We start from the raw sequence: 20874 nt of genomic DNA, 5'->3' as shown, positions 1-20874 counted from the left end.
TACATTCTATAACAATTTAACGTGAAAATAAATATATCATATTTTGTAAGTATTTTACTGCGTCGCTAGTATAAATAAGATAATAATATTTTTAAATTTAATATTACCTTATATATAACTAGTTTTATTTTTATGTATTAAATATATAACATCATAATTTTAAAAGCGTGTAAACTTTATCAATATATATATAACAAGATATACGTGTTGTATATATAATTAATGGGGAAGAAATTTAATGTTCTACAAAGAAATTAAACAATATGAATATGATTTCTTAATTAAAATAAAAGTATAAATGTTATAGTCAATTATTTATATTTTTTTTAAAAAAATAGAAAAAAAAGTATGTTTAAAAAAAAATCATTGTTGCTAAAACTGAAAAAACACACGTATTGCTAAATTGTTAGAAGATTTTTACTATATAATTTTCGTATACATTATATTTATTTTATTTTTTATGTTTTTTTATATATTAAAAATGTTTAATATATAATTTATATAGTAATATAAGGTGTCATAAAAAACTAAAACGGACAAATTATGATAAAAAATAGAAGAAATTGAATAAGAGTTTTCATAAATATTGAATGTATAATATAATATGTATATTAAAAAGTAAAATATAATAATGTTAATTTTTTTATTTTAATAATAGTTTTATAAATTTATCTGTCTCTTCTCATGTTTAATCCTTTTAATTATACGCTTGGAAAAAGGTATTCCTTCAGAGCTTCATTATTATGTTATATTTCACATGATTAAAATAATATTCGGTATATATAAAACAATTTTACAGTTATCATTCTCTTCACCATAAAATAAGCAAAATATAAAAATTTTGAAATAATGTATTTATTCTTTAAAAAATATATTTAGTAGAATATTATTTATTTATGTATTAATGTCGATTTATTATGAAACATCTGCAAATTTTGTTTTTAGTATTATGTGTTTTATGTAGTGTAAATAATAGATAATATATTAGTTCTAAATTTACAAATAGATAATTACTAAATCATATATATTTATCGAATATATTGTTATTCTTTTTCATTTGTTATATATAAATTATATCTTGTATATATTATTCTTATTTGTAAATTTATTTCCATTTACATGTTTTTAACTTAATGAATTTATATGTTATATTTTTATACCGGTTTTACCTTTAATCTCTCTTTTTTTTTTTTTTTTTTTTACTTCATTAATTTTTATTTTTGAATATATATAATTAATTTAGAGGAAAAATTAAAAAATTATGTAAATGAATACACAGTTTTTTAATTAAGAAACAATAGTACAAGTTAAACCTATTTTTAAAAGTGTAATACTGAAAAATTATGGCACCAACATAAAAAATTACTCTTTATTTTATAGAATATATGTTTCTTCATAGATTATGTAGTTCGACATAAATTCCTCTTTTTAAAAAAATTGTATATAATAAGAAACTCTATTTACATAAGGAGAATTTAATGTATTTGTCATAATTAACGTGTGTAATTTGTTTTTTGTTTTTCGTAATTACTATTATTGTATCATTGTAATAATTAATATTTTATTAATACCAGTAGTGTTTTCTAAATAAATATTAATGAAATATGAAATATTTACTGTATAACCTTCATAATATTAGTAATTATTATTTTAATATATAGAGGAATATATTACGTTTATATTCTCTACATTCAGTAATGTATAAAAAAGAATATTTAAACCTGATAAGTACTTACATATTTATTTCATAATTTATTCTGAAAAACAATAAAATACTACATAATTCATGCACATTATTAAATAATTAATTTATATATTTTATGTATTTATAAATTAAATTATATTAAGAAAAGTTATTTTTCATTTAATTAAAACTAAGATAAATATTATATAATACATTTAAAAATTTATTTTTCGTTGTAGTTATTTTGATGTACTTTATATATATGTATATTTATTATGTATATAGGAAGCGCTAATAAGAAGAAATTATTTTTTTAAATATTTTATTCTATCATTTGAAGTGTATTAAAATAAGATTAATTTTTTCTGTTTTGATTATGTTGGATCATTAAATAACTACATCATGAAACAGAAAAATAAGACATCCTTACTTATTAATTTTGTTGGATTTATCCTTTCATCTTGGAGTGCCATTATAATTGTGATATTGTATGATAATATTATTTAAGGATATATAGAATACTACAATTTTTTTTTTTTTTTTTATTAATACTATATTTGAGATGAAATTATTTTTTTTATTATAATATATATTTACTTTTTTTTTTAGTGGAGTTTAAATAAGTCTTTGCTTGAGCAACACAGTCTTCATAAAAAATTAGTCCCAATAACTTATAAATTACTTGCAAAATGTGAAAAGAATAAGGATTAATATTTTTTTGTACTAAAAGAAATGATACGAATTAATGGAATGAACAAAAAAAAAGATATATTTAATAATGAAAAAGGGGTAAATGCAAGAAGTAAACAATTAAGAGAAAGTTCATTAATAAATACAGAAGAAGATAGACAACCAGTGATAAATAAATCTTGTATGCTTGAAATAAAAATATATTCTAATTTAGAAAAAAAAATATTCAAACAACTTGATTATGCATATTTCCTTAAAAACAACAAAAGAATTAGTAATAAAACTTACAAACAAATTATACGTAAAAAATACGGACTACGGATTGCTTCAACTTTAATAATATTCTTGTTGCTATCGATGACAATCATAATAGATATCTCCTTGGAAAAGGCAATAAATAAAGGATTTTTTAGTGTTCTTAAATTATAGGGTCCTTTTGAGCAGTTGAAGACGTCTTTAGAAGCTACGTAGGAATCTTTAAAATGGTTCTTGGAACCTTTATTTGAGAGAAAAAATAATATATTATATAATTTGTATGGTATTCTAATATATATTATACCTTTCTTCATATTAGGTGTCACATTTATATCAGCGTTTTTTTATTACTGTAAGAAATTTAAAAAATATGATAAAATTAAGTTCAAGAAAAGGTAAAACTTATAATCTTCAATATATTTCTTTTTTTAAAAAACTATTATATGTGAACTAATGTGTGTTATATATTTAGTCAAATACTTAATACAAATATCTATAATTACATAAATTATGTATTTGCATGCACATAATCATGGACATTTTTATATATGAACTCAAAAAATATATTTTTAGTTTCTTTTTGAATATGAATGTTTTAATATTTTTCATTATGTGTACTAAGTTATATTTTAAGCATAAATATATTTTATTATATTATATAGATATGTTTATATTTCAATATAATTTTATGCAAAATAAATATGAGTTAAAAATAGTATATAATAGGGGAATTAATAGAACTTTATTCAGGTCTTATGATAATAAATATTTGTGCTATGAGGAATGGTGCTATTTAATTATTATATAATTCTCCTCTAAGATTATTTTTTGTTAATTCAATTAAAAAAATTTTTTAATTTTAAATTGAAAACATACGCGCCTTGTTTCTAATTAATAAAACGAAGTGAATGTATTTTGTGGAATAGATATACATATTTTGTTCATTAAAATAATGCATAAAAGTTATTTTTTTTTTATGAAAGTTTATACAACAGAACAGATGGATGTTTTGATACAAAGGAAATTATCATCTGAAAATGAGTACATTTAAGTATCATTTATTTTTACTAATCATTTTATAAGGATTTGAATAATTACAGTATAAAATAAAAATATTGTATCGAAAAAGCATGATCTCTTAAAGAGTTTATAATTTAATAAAAATATATATAAATAGAAAAAATATTTAAGAGAAAAATAATTTTACGATGATTAAATATATATTATGATAATAAAATTAAAAAGACATTATATTTTTTTTCCAATAACTTATATATACTTATGTTAATATATATAATCTGTGAAAATATTGTACATATTATTAAATATATTGGAGCAAATAAGTAAAATGCAATAAAGAAATAAATATAACTTAAAAACATAATAATATAAAAAGCTCACGAATAAAATCATGAAATTTTATTCACTTGAAATAATAATAAAGATACATATTATTTTGTGAACATATCAGTGTTTTATTTGTAAGAGGATAAATGAAAAAATCTAATATTTTTATCATGAATATTTAAATATTGTGAATTATTCAAATGTTATATACTAAATTTTCACCTGTTAAATATAAAGAAGTTTTTATTTTTTATGTAGACAAAAATATTGAAGACACAAAAATGTATTACACATTATCGGTAAAACCTTGAATGTACGAGCTATTAAAGGTGTAATACATTTATATAAATTACGTATTTATAAGTATGCAGTAACGAAAATAATAGTGAATATACCGATGAATTCAAAAAATGTTACGAGCTTAATACGAATAAATTACATATGTATATAATTATTCTCAGTATTATTATTCAGTAAGGAGAAAATTAAATGCTTTATTATGAATGTACTATATTTTTATATGAAAATTTAATATTACAAAAATATAATTTAAAAAAAAAAAAAATTTATAATTAATGAAAAAATGGCTTTAAAAATTTTTTAGTGAAAATAAATGTTTCTAAAACTTACGAATGCCATATATAATATTTAGTTGGATTTACTCTGTATGATTTAAAATTTTTTATAATTAATTTTATTTGTTATATACATGTTATTATAAATTTTTTAAATGGTTTTAACTATATTTTTTAGAGAAAAAATTTGAGTTCATAAATCAGAAAATATAATAGTTAGAATACGAATACTAACTAACATTTTAAAATATTATGATAAATAAAATCATAATATAAAACAAGGAAAATATAATTTTGAAAATTTCATTAAAAATATATTTTTTTTTTTTTTTTCTTGCAATGTAAAAATATTAATATAAATTTAATTTTTTTTCATGATTTTTCATTTCTTTATTTATTTAATCGAAAAGTAATATTCCAAGAAAAAAGTAGTAGATATGTATATTGTATGGTTAAAATAATTTTTAGGCAATATTATTTTTGTAATGTATCAATTTTTTTTTTTGTTATAATATATATATAACAGATATATGTAAATACAACACATTTTTGCTATTAAAGGTAATTTTTAAAAAAATATTATTTTGTATATATTAAGTTATACCTCTAAAATATGTATTTAATCATATATATTTTTAAAAAGAAAAAAAAAAATTTATATTCGTTCTAATGTCATTAGGAGAAAAATTACTAATCATATACTTCACTAAATTATAATGTTATTTTTTCTCATTTTTCTAGTACATACTGTATGTTATATATTATTTTTATTTGTAAATTTTTATAATTAGAATTATTTTAAAATTGTAGCAATTAAATGTAATAATTCCTTTAAAATTTTTACTTTTAATATATTCTTTTTTCTTTTTTTTTTAATTTTATTAATATTTTACCTAAATAAAAACATTTATTTAAAAAAGAAAATATTGAGTTAAAAAATTTTAATTTAGAAATAATGGTATAAATTAAAAGAAAAATTATAATGCAAAAATATATCTGTTTGTATTTGCTTTTATATATTTTTTAATACATTAGGAAATATTTAATGAATTTAATTTTTTAAATATCTAATGGACTTAAAATCTTATAGAAGTTTTATAATTAATATAGAAGAAAATGTAAAAAAAAAAATTTCTTTTTTTCATTTATTATTATTATTATTACAATTATATCGTTAAATTTATATTTTTTATCCGTAAAAACCTCTATTTTTAAAATATATTATTTATAAAATTAGAATTATTATTACAAAAGCATCACTAAAATTAGTATTAATTTTTGCACTATATAGAACAATGTACTATGGATATGTTATATATGCAATATTGTAAGTAAATTTATTACTATGAAATATTTAGAAACCATATATTTGTATTTATTTTATTTTGATATGTATTATTTAGAAAATTTTTTTAATTACAATACAATTGAATAATCAAATTATATGACTTGAGTAAATATTAAAAATATATTATTGTGATAACATTATTTTATAGCATTACGATGAAAATATAATGAGGGATTTTTAAAGTTATTCTTCTTGGTTTATGTTTTCAAGTGTATTATGTATATATGCAATTAATTAGGTTTTTATAAAAAAAAAAAAAGAAAAGATTTTTTCAAAAAATATAGTACGCATAACATTAAAAAATCGTTATATACTGTTATTTTTTTTTTTAATGTATTAAATATTAAAAATCGATGCCATGGAACAAAAATTTAAGTCTCCCTTTTTTATTATATTTGCTATATTTTTCTTTTTAACAAGGATATATCATATGAACAGTGATATGGTATAATTATATTATTTAAGAATACTATTATTACTCATATTTTTATTGTTCTTATTTAATTATTTTTTTAATATGAGGTTATTTATGCTTTTAAATCATTAATATTTATTTTATTAATTTTAGTGTACCTTTTATGTGTCTTTGGGTGACAAAAACAATGTTGTTCAAAGAGTATGCACAAGAACATATCGTTTACTATCACAATATAAACAAGAAAAAAGCTCGAATGTTTTCTGTATAAAAGGAGATTTACACCCTATTAGAGGGTACGAAAAACAAAATAAATATAATAATAAAAACTTAGCGAAAATAAAAAATAAACAGCCAAAGAAATGTTCATTAAATAATATAAAAATTAATGAACAATCTAGGAAAAGTAAATCTTCTGTATGCAACGGAGGAAATTCGCACATTATAAAAAGAATATTCGACAAAATACATTATAAAAATCAAGTTAGGTTTATTACGAAGGAAGATGTTAAATTTTTAAGAAACAACACACAAGCAAAAGAAGTCGCACTTTTCAGTTTACCTACATTTGTTATATTATTAGAAATAATATTTATTTTAATAATAGCAAATCCTGAAGTCCTTGGTGCTGATATGTTTACATGTGAATGGTGGAGCCCAATAATTATAGTATTTTTTATAATAACGGTTATAGTTATATTAAGGGCTATTAAATTATGTAGAAATATTGAAAAAAATGAAAAGTTAATAAATGTAAAAAATAAACTAAATTATACGAATTATCCTTCTCTCATTAAAAACGAATTTTTTAAGAATTAAGATATTTATTTTTCTTTGTGATATAATAAAATTACAAGTGTATCTATAATTGCATAGATTTCATATGTACAGTTGCCAAGGCATAGACTTATTGATGAATAACTGTAAAAATTTTCACTTTAATTTTTTAATTAATTTGTTTATTTTGATATTTTTAACTTGATATTTAAAGTACATTTTCTGTTTAACACAATATTTATGGTCCAAATATATAATTCTGTATTTAACAAGATTGACTTGAGAAATATATGTATATGAATTAGAATTAGTATATACAAGTACACATATTATATTTATATTGATATTGTATACCAATTTATGGTACTGTTAAAAATAGCATTACTTTTTTTTTTTTAACTACTGGATTTAAATGATTATTGGTTACACATATAAAAAAATAGTATTATTCGTTTAAAATTAGAAGTATAGGTTTTATGTTTAGTAGTTTATGAAATGAATTAAATATATTTTGTTGCGTTGGTGTAATGTTTCTTTTTTGTTAAACATAAGAACCAATCTTATGTTTATTTTGCGAGATAAGCTTTAGGATAAACTTATTGTGAAAATTTTATTTTCTTAAATCCTTCTCAATGTATGTTTTATTTTTTTCATGGTAAATATATGAACTTAAAACACTATAACAAAAGAATATCCTTTTTAAATAGGGTTACTCTTTAGGAATTATGGTTAATATTTTAAAACTTAATCTTGTTACTATTTTACATGAATTTATTGGCTTATACATATTAATGAATATAGAATTAATTCTTTTGTAGAAAAAAAAAAAAAATAAACTTCGAAGATTTAACAAATTAAAATATTTTTTTATTTCTATGTTCTATATTTTTAATATATAAATGAAATAAATATGCTTACTGTTGAGATTACTTTTTTATAAAAAGTAAATTACTAAAAATTAAATGAATTTTTAGGGAAATAAAGTAAATAATTTTTATGGATCAATTCTGTTAAAAATATTTTAAGTTAATATTACATAAATTAATTAGTAACGAAATGTTGCTTTAATATTTTTTTACTCGTTGTTGTTATTTACATTATTATTATGAAGTAAAAAAAAAAAAAAATATATATATATATATATAATGTTTAATAAAATATAAAGGTGATACTAAAAATAATGAATAAATAAAATATAATAATTAAATAGTTTTTCAATTCTTATTATCCGTATTAGCCATATGATGACCACGTTTTCTTTTTACTAGATTTACTATTACTACAAAAAAATGATCATGAAAATATAAAATTGAATACCTTAATATCATAAAAAAAAATTTGTTTTACCCTTTTTATCTAAATATTACATTGCTTGAGTAATATGGTATAATTTCGTCGATAACTAAATATTGTTTTATTATTTTGAATGTGATATTAAATATAATCCTAAAAATCTTATATTTATAACTATAATTCCGATGTATGGTTAGTTCCAAAATAATACATAGTTGTTTTCAATAGTAAAAATGTGTACTTATTCTGAAATTTCTAATTAGAAAATTAGAAGTTATGTGAAAGTTTCACATGATGAAACACGACATAATGCATTTCTAAAATATCATGTGTATATAATGAGTTTCATGGAGAACATAAAAGAAGAATACTATCTGAAACCTCGTGTTAAAAAGAATTATCTTTCTATTTTTCTTATTGTACACGTTTTATCATATTATTTGCTATTATAATATTGTAAATGTTTGTTCTACTTTTTCTTCTGTATAAAGTAAATAATACTAAAATATATAAATACAAATATTATATGTTACTCTTATAATTTGCAATTGTGAAAATTTTATAATTAAAAACTAATCTCTTATATGTCCTTTATTTACCATATGCCCATTTATTTATCCTTCTTGGATATTATATAGGTAAATGGGTATTATAAGAGAAAAAAAAAATTAAGCATAATGCTTAAGAAGGATATATTTATGAATTATTAACTAATGCGTATAAATATTCTCATTCATATACTAGATTCCATATAATATTATAGCTTATCTTTATGTATCTATATCAAAACTGCAATTCTACTTATATTAACTTCAACATAAAGACAATAATGCTAAAATTGTAATGCATTGGGTTAAATTTTAAATTCTATATAATTAAAATGAAACAAATAGTAATAGAATATCAAAATAAAGCATGTTATAAAGAAAAAAAATAATATTTTATATTTTGAGTCATATTTTTATTTTAAATTTTTTCATCTTTTATAATATAATTTGTGTTATTTTTTATTATTTCTTTCGGCCCCCTTTATTCTATTTTAATCCTTACGCAATAATCTTTAATTATTATTATATTATAAGGAGTTCAAAGTTTTCTATACCACCTAGTATAGTATATTTATGTTTTAAAATTATTTTTTATGAATTCTGAAGCAAATATCACGTATAAGTGGATATTTGTGCTGCTAATTCTTAAATTAGTACTGTATTTATGTTAATACATTTTTTGAACAATTTTTACCTCATAATTATTGTAATTTTTATAAATATGTATACATTTGTTTATTTTTAGCTAAATTTATTTAACAATAAAATTCCACACGATTGTAACTTTCGTGCCACTGAGTATTAGCCTTTTTCTAGAAAATAATATAAACTGTAATTTTTTTTATTAACTGTTTTATTTAGTACGATAACTTATATTATGAAAACTTCCTTCAAAATTTCTATTCAATTCCCTATCGATGTTTTGAAAGGTTACTCTTTTTTCTTATTTAACTTGGTTAAGTTGAATTATTTTTATCATTTGTAAATTACTAGGTAAGCATGATTTCATTGAAGTAAACTATATGAAAAAAAAAAATATATATACTTAAAAATATAACTGTTTTGTGCTTGTAATTATTTGTGAAAATGAAAATGTACATTTTGTTAGATTATTAGAACAATTAATTATAATTTTTATTAATAACATATAAAAAAAATAAGGTGAAAGATGCTAGTAATACAACAGTTGTTGTTCAACTGGAAGAAAAAACATAACTGTTTTTAGATGATAAAATTTTTGGTATGCCAGGGATTTCAGTTACGTTGAGCATCTTTTCATCATATACTTTCTTAAAATTGCTTAACTTCTGAGAAAATTCGTTAGTTATATTCCCTTCTCATTTCTTATAAAGTTTACTATAATATTCATAACGTTTATTAAAATGTTCACAATTTCTTAATGAAGTTATAACTTCTTGATAAATTAATCTGTTTAAAATCTTATAGAAATTATATAGGCCTGTATGTTTTATTAAAATATGAAAATCAATTTTTTTTATAAAAATTTTACATATATTCGTTTACTCTTTTATGAAAGTAGCTGAAGTGTATGAAACTAGTCATATAAATTATAAATATGTTTCTTATGCATAATATAATTCACGTATTTACTAGTATTTCCTATGCTAGATGCATAGTTCTTAGATATATTTATTAAGTATCCATAAATCTTTTAACATACAGGGTCACATATATTATCATTAGCATAATACTTAAGTGATGGACTAGTGGTACAAAAATTAGAAACATTTGCAGTATATTGTTGAGTATATGATTCAAATTATTGTTCATATTTAACAAATAATCCCATGAATTATTATAAAAATAAAAAATAGTAAAAATAATAATAAAGGAAACTAATGGAAAAATGGATAATAGGTGAATGTGAAATAAGTTTACTGTTTATTCTACAAAAGAAGTAATTCTTCACTATGTGTTTTTTCCATTCAATGAAAATATATTATCTGAAAATTTTAAAATTTACAAATAAACAATATTACTACTGGGAAAAAATTATTATAAAACTAATTTATATATTTAGTTACAACACTGCAATATTACATATATTGTTATTTTCAAAAAAATTATCTTAATTTACAAGAAACGAACACGTGTCAAAATTCACTAAATACATACGCTAAAAAAGGATAATTACAAAACTTAATAATTTTATAAATTTACAAATCTAAACTATACATTGAAATGCAAGCGAAAAAATAATTATAGATATAATAGAAACTTCAAAAAAACAATTGGTAAAAATATAGCTTTACTAAAATTAAACAATCAAACATACAGGCGTTTTTCACAAATATATAAATAGAAAAATATGAAGAGGGGAAAAAAATAATTTAAAAGCTTATATATCATTATAGAATTTTTGATATTCAGATATAAATATATACACAAATTTATTAATGAACCATTTAAATTAACCCATATAAAAATAACTCTAAGTATATTTAATTGAATAAAAATTGAATATCAGATAATTCATATAACACTTATATGATAGAGATATTTCACGTACTATGAAATGCATAAAATTTTATGTATATTAAAATAAATTCTTTAATTTTAAAAATTTTCATGGATGATACATTAATACTCATAAGAGTATATAGAAAACAGTTCTACTTATTTGGACTAGATACTATATTCACCATTATTCAATTTTTATTATGTAAAGATAAAATAGAGTTTGCTTGTTTTATAAGGTCAGATAAAATTACTTCACCTATTGAATGATCTATGTGTGGGATATACGAAAATAAACAATATGATTCTGCTAATCTTGGAATAGTAAGTCTAAGCAAGTTTTTAATTTTTGGGCTAGATACAACTTGTAAAAGTTTTTCGTATTTTTCCTTTTTAGTAGGTGACGCTGTTTCAATTTTCTTTTTATATTTCAATTGTAAATAAAATAAAAGATTATTTATATATTTAACTATTTCTACTGCTCTTGGTTTGTATCCATCACATTTCTCTGCATCTTCTTTTAATTCATTATATAATTTGACAATAGCTGCATTAGATACATTTGGATTATAAGAACCTATAATGATATCCTTATATTTGGATGTATCATAACATCTTAAAAAATTGGAAAAGCAATATTTTTTATAATGTTTGGGTATGGAATCATCACCTTCATAATACATTGGTCCCAGAAAAAATCTTCTCATACCTAAATCAAACTTATGATTATGATATTTTGTATTATTCAATGATTCTGTAGAGACATCTGCCTAAAAATGTTAATAAATATTTAATATTTATAAAAATGTCCTCATTTTCTTATGAATAAATTGTTATTTTTAAAATGAAAATACATGATTTATAATGAATGTATAGAAATTATTAAATATAATAATTCTACCGCATAAGCATCCTGGAATATCCATATTAATAGGGAAAATGAAAAAATTATAATAAAAAAAGTTAATTTATTTATATGCGCTATCATTTCGGATTTAATTTTAGGAGTCAAATGTTTTGTGATAATTTAATTTTTGGAATAAATTTTTTTCGATAATATTAAATAGAAGATTAATTATACTTGTCGTTTATTATTTTGTGATGCTTCAAAATGTTAAAATTTTTACTTTTAAATATATTTAAATATAATAGTTATATGATTTTTACAAATGTAATACGATAAAAAATATATTAAATAAAAATATTATAGTAATATTTCTTTGAAAAAATACTATTTAAAATAATATAAATAGATTAGATTCTGAAATATCATTAGAAAACATTTAATTAAATAATTGGAACTAAGGAAGATATATGAATAATTTATTTCAAAAAAATTTATTTATATATTATTATTCATACATTGTGAGGAACTTTGTTTTTTTGTTTACTAAAACAAATAAAATATAAAAAATTTACATGACCTAATATATATGTTGTAACTTAGCTTTAAAAAAAATATCATTTAAAATTTTTGTATTTAATTAAAATAATTTAAAATATATTAAAGTTATCTTAATTCATACATATAAAAAAATTTTTTAAAATAATTTACAATAAACATAATGATTGTAGAAAAAAAATATTTATGTAATAATTATAATTTAATAAAACTTATTTGAATGTAATTTATAACAATATCAACATAATTATATTTCTTCTTAATAAATATTGAGTGATCTACTAATAATAAAAAATATATTATTTGTATTCAATTTTATTTTACATTGTATATCATAAATAAAATTTTTATTTTTTTCAAAAAACTTACACATAATTTTATTTATTTTTCCTCAGAATTTAGTGGTTTTAGTGTTAATTAAAAAGCATTTTTAACACAAAATATGAAATTATATTAAAAATAAATATTAGAATAAGTTAAACTTTCTTTTTTTAAATTTTTTTTGCGAAAAAAAATATTATTCTTTAAAAAAAAAAATTAATAAAAAAAAATAAATAAATAATAAATGTATTTATGTTGAAAATGTTATAATGTATTATGTATACAAAATTAATTGAAATGTTATTTATTTTTTATACATTTATTATTAATTCTTTTGCATTATAGAATAATTAAAAATGAATTTATAAAGAGAGAAGTATGGATTTCCTAATATAAATGTAGCAAATAATCAAAATAACTAAAAATAATAAATTTACATTACTAGGAATAAAAAATTGTTACATAAAATTTCCTACGTTATTTTTACAGTATAGCATTAAAATATTATTTTTTTTTTTTCTTACGATATTAATACATTATGATTTAGTAATATTTACTTAAGCGATATAAACATATATTGCTTTTATTAAATATTTTTTCGATGTAAAATAATCTATAATGAATATGTCAAAATTGATTCCTTATGTATGTTATGTTTATAATAAAGAAAAAATTACCATTTTTAAGAAACTTTTTCATTTATATATATATATATATATGCAAGTTCTTACAATTTATTTGTTTTTTAGAAGATATAATATTGTATAATATATGAAAACAATTTTTGTTAAGTTTTATAACGATAAATTGTTAAGTATTTAAAATATATTTATATTTTTACTTATAGCCCCGTATATTTAATGCCTTTTCTACATTAAATACCAAGAACATCAATAAAAAGCGCCTTAATTTGTATTGTAATTTACATATACAAACATTTAATATGTGTCTAATATAAAATATTGTTAAAAATGATGGATTATAGTTTAAGAGTTTTGTTTAAGAGTTTTTGCTCTTCACGAATTATGTATATGAAATGTGAAATGATATATTAAATTTAAAATAAAGTGTTTTAAAGTGAAGAACATTTTTATTTATAATACATTTTTAACATAATGTTAATTAAGAGGTAAATATATATCCAAAAAAATATGAAAGTGATTAAAATTTATGAGTAATTCTTTCAAAAAACAAAATATATATCCAAGTATTAATAATTCGTATTATTAATATTATTACTTATGGTATATCGAGATGTATGTATTCACAAAGCTTAATTTTAAAAAATTTTTATAATCTAATAAGAATTCTGTGAATATTATTATATATGCAAAAATATGTAATAAGCTGTGGTTATATCTTGATCATTATCATTGTGTTCATTTTTAATAACTTATATCATTTATTATATATAACTAATATAAAAGGTCTTCATAATAATTGAGTGAGATATATATATTAGAAATATATTATATGTAAAATGAAATTACTATTTGTTGTGAATTCAAGTAATTTGTAAAATATGTATATATATGTAAAAAAAAGGTATAATATATTATATGGATGAAACAAATGCAAAAGTCAAGTTGAAATAATAATGTTATGCTTTGCTTTTTGGTTGTATATTTGATGTATTAATTTGTTTTAAAATTAGGTTTTTAATAATTTCTGAAAAATTATATTTAAATTTTCTCTAATATTTAATGTAATAAACATTTTTAATTATAAAAAGTGATTTAAGATCATATCTTTAATACCATATAATTACATTACATACAATATAATAAAATAAGCAAAAATAAAAAAGTAATATATTATATTTTTAAATTTATTAAAATATTTTTCGAAAAAAAAAATACATAATTTCAATACAACTATATTTTACTACTGCTGTATCTTTAATTATTTTATTAACATTCATTTTATATTACAGAAAAACAGTAAATAATAAAGTATATATGAAGAAGCTTTCTATTTTTCTTTTGTCTTACTCTACGAATAAAAGTAATATTATTTAAATATTATTAAATATTTAATTATATATATTAAGGCTTATTCCATTTTTATAGTTGTCTTTTACAATTAAATTAGTAACAATAATTATGTTTTCCAAAATTTCAAAAATATTTTAAATCATTCACTTTAGATGTCAAACAGATATAAAGGAAACAACATATATTAATTATGTAAAAAATATATGTATCCATGGATTATACATATATGTGCATACACATTTTTACCAATGTAAACAATATAAAATAATGAATATAATATAATGTTATTAATTAAGCATATTATAATTTTGGAATATAAAATTATTTATTATATATATATATTATACTTTACAATTCATTATGCCAAAAGAAATACAATTATTTATTTAATAAAGTATTCGATTAAAAATAAATTCACTAAAATTCATATTAGATTATATATATTAAAGAGTGATATACACCATAACATGTAACTTTATATTATATAATGAAAGAAAAATAAGTTAAGAATGTAATAATTTTTCTTTTTAAAGGTGAGTTAAAGATGTTCTTATTATAGCTCAGAGTAAAAGGAAATTACTCTTAAAGAATAACAAAAAAAGAATTAACAAATAATATGCATATAATTAAATGAATTCTTTTGTAGGTTACTAATATTCTCTTTAAAGTTATTATGGGAGCCTAATTTTCAATATTTTGTATTAATAATATATATATCATTTCTATCTATATAAATATATAAGAAATTAATATGCATTTGAAATAATAAGTTATATATTTAACGTATCTTAGAAGTTTACTAATAAAATTAGTTATTATGGATTAAACCAAAAAACATTAATTAGAACTTATTGAATTAATATTCTAATAATTAATACAAAATAATTAATTTTTTTTTATATATGCATTAACGAATTCCTAGTTTTATTGATCTAAAGTTAATATAAATCTTATCCAATTATTCTTACGGAGATAAAAAATATTATATATTTTATGAATATCTTTTAAAAATATGCATATTAATTTTTATATATGACGTTTATCATTTCTTTTATATTACTTATTATCGTAGGTTCTTCTTCTTCATTCGCTTACTATATAAGGTTATTTTAAAATTATTTTTCTTTGAAAACATATGTTTTCTATTAAATATCGTCCAAATATATTTTGGACGTATGAATATGTATTTATAAAATGTGTTTTCCTGCTACAAATGTTTTGTGTAATTCCTAGTCATTAACTGTGAAATTTATATTTGCATTGTCTTCACTTATCCAACCGGCTATCTCCTTTTTAATGTTGTCTTTCCCCATAAGTCCCATATTTTCTTTATTTTCCAAAAAATTTTCGTTAGCATCAGTTATGTTTTTTGCAATTTCCAATTTTTTCCTTAAATCCATTTCTATCTTCCATTCATTTATGGAAGTATCAAAATATAATTCTCTATTATATATCAACTCTTCTTTTCTGCATTCTTCCAATATCGTTATAAATACGAGTGTACAAAGTTTTACTAGTAATTTTTTTTTTACATATTTATATAATACTTGATAAAATTCTTTATGCTCCAGTTCTTCCATATTTATTAGTGGACCATCATTTATAGTTTCTTTAATTTCGAACTTATATAACTCATTCTGCAATTCCTCTTCAAATCCTTTAAACCAGTCTTGTTCCAGATACTGTTCTATAATAATACCCTTTTTTAATAAGCACTGTTTCAATATTTCTATTTCTCTTTCTAAAAATGAAAAGTTGTGGTTTTCGTTAGAAGTTATCTTTTTTAATTCTTCCATTTCTTCTATGTAGGCTTTTTCTTTTTTCCATTCATTTTTTAAATTGTTAAACCATTCTTCTTTTTTCAATTTTTCTGAAAGATTTCCGTATCTTTTTATCCATTTATTCCATAGCAATTTTTGTTGTTCAATATCATTTATTCTGTTACTTCTTTGAGTTATCAATACATCGTTTTTTAAATGAGAATGCGTGTTATATATCTTATTTGTAAACTCTTCTATGCATATTGATAAAAATTCATTTTTGATGAATTTCCATTCTTCATTTCTGAATTCTTTGAGCACTTCCATATGTATTTCTATTATAATTTTTGTTCTTTCCTTTTTTCTCTTTGATGTTTTTGTGTTTTTAATCATATTGGATTCATGTATTTTTATGTTTTTTATGATTTCTTCATCATTATATAAGGGATCTTCCATACGTTTATCCATTAAAAACTTAGTTTTTTTACTAGCAAGTGAAGATGTTACCATTCTCAGTAATTTTACTTGTCTTTTTTTTGTCTTTTTATTTTTTTTAAATATCCTCATTAACGCGTGCTGCAGTACAGTAAAAAAGGATTTATAAGAAAATTTATTAAAACAATTATGTGTTTACCATATATTTAATATTTAAGGTTTATATTACTTTAATAAAAAAGAAAAATAGAATAACTATTGGAAAATTTATTAGAAAAGATAATATATACTTGATTGATGTATTTCCTTTTTGACCTATAAATACATTTTAAATATATATTTTTTTTAAAATAGTAATTTCAAAAATAGAAAAATAGGTAGTACTGATGATACAAGTGTTCATAGGGAATGAGGGTAGAACTAAAGAATCTTGGGTAACAATGTATTCACTATGTGCTGATAAGGCAGTTTCATTATAATTACTTAAAAATATTTTTTCAAGTAGAGGTTTTATTGTTCCTTGGGGAGTTTCCAAATGTTTAAGAACTTGCAATAAAAAATTTTGTTTTATGTTATCAATTTCAGATTGAATTTTTGAAGTTTCCTCTATAGGAACTTCGGATAGTGATGTAATATGAAGTTCATTTTTATCTGAAAATGGAAAATCCTCTTCTACAGCAGTATTTTCTTTTTGTATAAGTGGATCTGGTGTTATACTTTGTTCTCCTACGTTTTCTTTGTAATTTGCTTGTGTTTTATCTGAATATTGATAATTTGGAAATTGATCCAATTCTGCGCTTACGAGTTCATGAAAAGTTTCATCTTTGAATACGTTACAATTATTTTTTGGAAAATGGATTTGTGGAGGTATTGCTTGGGATTTTCTAAAGATATCATTTTTAAAAAAAACTTCTCTTATTTTTATAATCCACGCATTATATTGTTTAAAGTTATTTATACATTTAGGATCACCGTTACATTTATATGTATTTTCATCTTCTGTTTTGTATGGTACTAGAACTTTTAGTAGACTATTTTTTTCTTCACAGAAATCATGCGCCTTATATGATAATTTTAAAAGGTCTCTTTCTTCCTCTTTTAATATAAAAGGACATATTCCATGTGTATTAGGCTTGTTAAAGTATCTACTTAAAAATTCTTTTAGTAATGCTTCCCACCGTCTTTGTGATAAAATATTTGGGCGTGCATTCTTTTGTAATATTAGAAAATTCACCAAATTTAAGCATTGTCTCCTAAATTCTTCTTTTTTAATACCGTTAGTACTCAAGAAACGAGTTTTACTTATAATATAATTTATTTTATTTACTATTTTATGTGATGTAGCCCACCTGTTCAATTCATCACGTTCTCCTCTTAAGAGCTATATTCAAAGCGATAATTAGGAAATATGTAGGTACTAAATTTTATGTTGGTTGCATTATCGCTTTTTTTTTTTATAATAAATAAATAAATTATTCATATATTCAGTTATAAAAAATTAATATTACTATGGATTGTGAACCACCCATGACTGTACATTATTTCTTTATATCGTTGAAAATAAACATCTGAACAAAAAATACAAATTTTTATGTTCTTATTTATCAGTAGCATAATTTATAATAAATATGATTAATTAACATAAATAATGAAATTATTCCAACACTGTAATTTTTATGAGAATTATAAAATAATTGAATACATCAATATTTATTTTATATTATTGCTATCTTTTTTTTTTACTTTACATAAGTACAATATAACTGGATATATATCATAATCACATTTTTATATTAAATAACATTTAAGGATATATCATATAATGTTAATATTCAATTTATAAAGAAATAAAAAAATGGCTATCAATAGAAAATTACATATAACTAACATTAAGAGATAATATATATATTATCGTGTATAAATATAATTATATATGTATTGAGTCTTTTTTTTCTTCTTATCCTAATACACGTACATAAATATACATAAATATTATTAATTGTATTAATGTAAATAATTCTATTTATTCCTTTGATTTCCAAAATAATATAAATTATAATCCAAAAAATTATTAGAATTGATAGCAATTTTTTTTTCTATTGTGTCATTTTCGTTATTTATTTCTAACATAAACAGTTAAACTGTTATAATTATACTATTAATATTATTTTATATTTAATACACTTTATGGAGAAATGAACACTTATAATATATAAATTATTATATATTGTGTCTAAAGTTCTGAAAAGTACATAATAAAGAATGTCCTTATGATACTTAACATTGAATATATATATAAATTGGCTAAATGTTAATTATTAAAGGTATGTATCTCTTAGCAATTTTAGAAGAGTATAAATTATTATACGAATATATACTTATGTATATGACTATTGTCACTTTTGAATAGGAATGTTTTAAGTTGTTATAACTGTTAATTGAAGCAATATATAATTATATATATTATTTAATGAAAATAAGTTTTTTTACTTGTTCCAAAAAATGAAAAATTACTAGCATAATTTCATTTTAATATTAATTATACTACTATACGTTTTAAAATGAAATAAAAAAATTAACTTTATAATAAAACAAAATAATATAATAAGTCTATGTACTTAGAATAATATACCACAATAAATAGTTCAAAAAATAGCGATATATTATGGTTGCGTTTCTGTAATTATTAATACATATTTTAGAATAAATAAATGAATATAATGTTATTTATTTTTTGGTCTTTCTGTATTTGATAGCTTTATGAAAAAAACTTTTTAAAAATTTTAATATGTACTTACATTGCATGCATAATAAGAAATATACGTATTAATTTATACTACTTTTAAAATATGAAAGGGCAAATAGTATTAAATAAGAATTAAAACCTATCTACAACAGCATAGTTCATTATGTGATAATTTAAATATATTTTATTTTTTCAAAATTTTATTATTTAAATGAAAGAAGTTCTGATGGAATAGGTTATTTTTAGAAAGAAAACAATTCAAATATATATAAATATATTAATTGATAATTAACTTTTTCAAATATATTAAATATATTATTGGAAGTATAATAATTTTTTAAGCGAACAAATACATAACGTTATATTTTATATAATTTCAAATGTTTTGAGGGATTTATTTATGGAATTTTCAATGTTCGAATTACAATTCAAAGGAATAAAAATACTGGGAAATAACTAACAATTACGGTAAAAATGTTTTTAGTATATTATTATTTGTTTATATATTTATGTTTGTTGATTATATTATACCTTTAATACGTGCTCTTGCACAAAGTTTGGGTAAAAATATAAATAAAAAATTACATATTCCATATAAAAAAAAGCAGAAAAATTAATAAATTGTATATATTCTTAAATTTTATTGTTATTCCTTTTCATTTGTAATAAATACGTTAAAAATTATATATATATTTTTCTTTTTTGTAAATTTATTTCATTTGAAATATTTCTAAATCACTAAAATTAAATATTATATATTTTACTAATTTTTGATATTAATACTTTATTTTACATATGTTAATATT

General features: G+C 19.1%; 4 protein-coding genes across 4 annotated transcripts; 2 read left to right on the top strand and 2 right to left on the bottom strand.

Annotated features, from left to right (window-relative positions):
• Positions 1–2416: 2416 nt before the first annotated feature.
• Positions 2417–2803, top strand: MKS88_001797 (fam-l protein; the record flags this gene model as incomplete). Its single annotated transcript, XM_067214757.1, has 1 exon — positions 2417–2803. The coding sequence occupies one exon, from the start codon at positions 2417–2419 to the stop codon at positions 2801–2803; it is 387 nt and encodes a 128-aa protein (XP_067074103.1).
• Positions 2804–6257: 3454 nt separating this feature from the next.
• MKS88_001796 (uncharacterized protein) lies at positions 6258–7133 on the top strand (the record flags this gene model as incomplete). Its single annotated transcript, XM_067214755.1, has 2 exons — positions 6258–6344; positions 6468–7133. 2 exons carry the CDS (start codon positions 6258–6260, stop codon positions 7131–7133), a joined length of 753 nt encoding a protein of 250 aa, XP_067074102.1.
• Positions 7134–11601: 4468 nt separating this feature from the next.
• Positions 11602–12398, bottom strand: MKS88_001795 (uncharacterized protein; the record flags this gene model as incomplete). Its single annotated transcript, XM_067214754.1, has 2 exons — positions 11602–12180; positions 12312–12398. The coding sequence occupies 2 exons, from the start codon at positions 12396–12398 to the stop codon at positions 11602–11604; spliced, it is 666 nt and encodes a 221-aa protein (XP_067074101.1).
• Positions 12399–16356: 3958 nt separating this feature from the next.
• MKS88_001794 (STP1 protein) lies at positions 16357–18851 on the bottom strand (the record flags this gene model as incomplete). Its single annotated transcript, XM_067214753.1, has 3 exons — positions 16357–17463; positions 17744–18703; positions 18831–18851. 3 exons carry the CDS (start codon positions 18849–18851, stop codon positions 16357–16359), a joined length of 2088 nt encoding a protein of 695 aa, XP_067074100.1.
• Between the last annotated feature and the right edge of the window lie 2023 nt (positions 18852–20874).

This window comes from Plasmodium brasilianum, chromosome 7 (genome assembly GCF_023973825.1).
Source record: "Plasmodium brasilianum strain Bolivian I chromosome 7, whole genome shotgun sequence".
NCBI lineage: Eukaryota > Apicomplexa > Aconoidasida > Haemosporida > Plasmodiidae > Plasmodium > Plasmodium brasilianum.
Note: the sequence above shows the minus strand (reverse complement) of the source record. Positions and strands in the feature narration are given on the sequence as shown.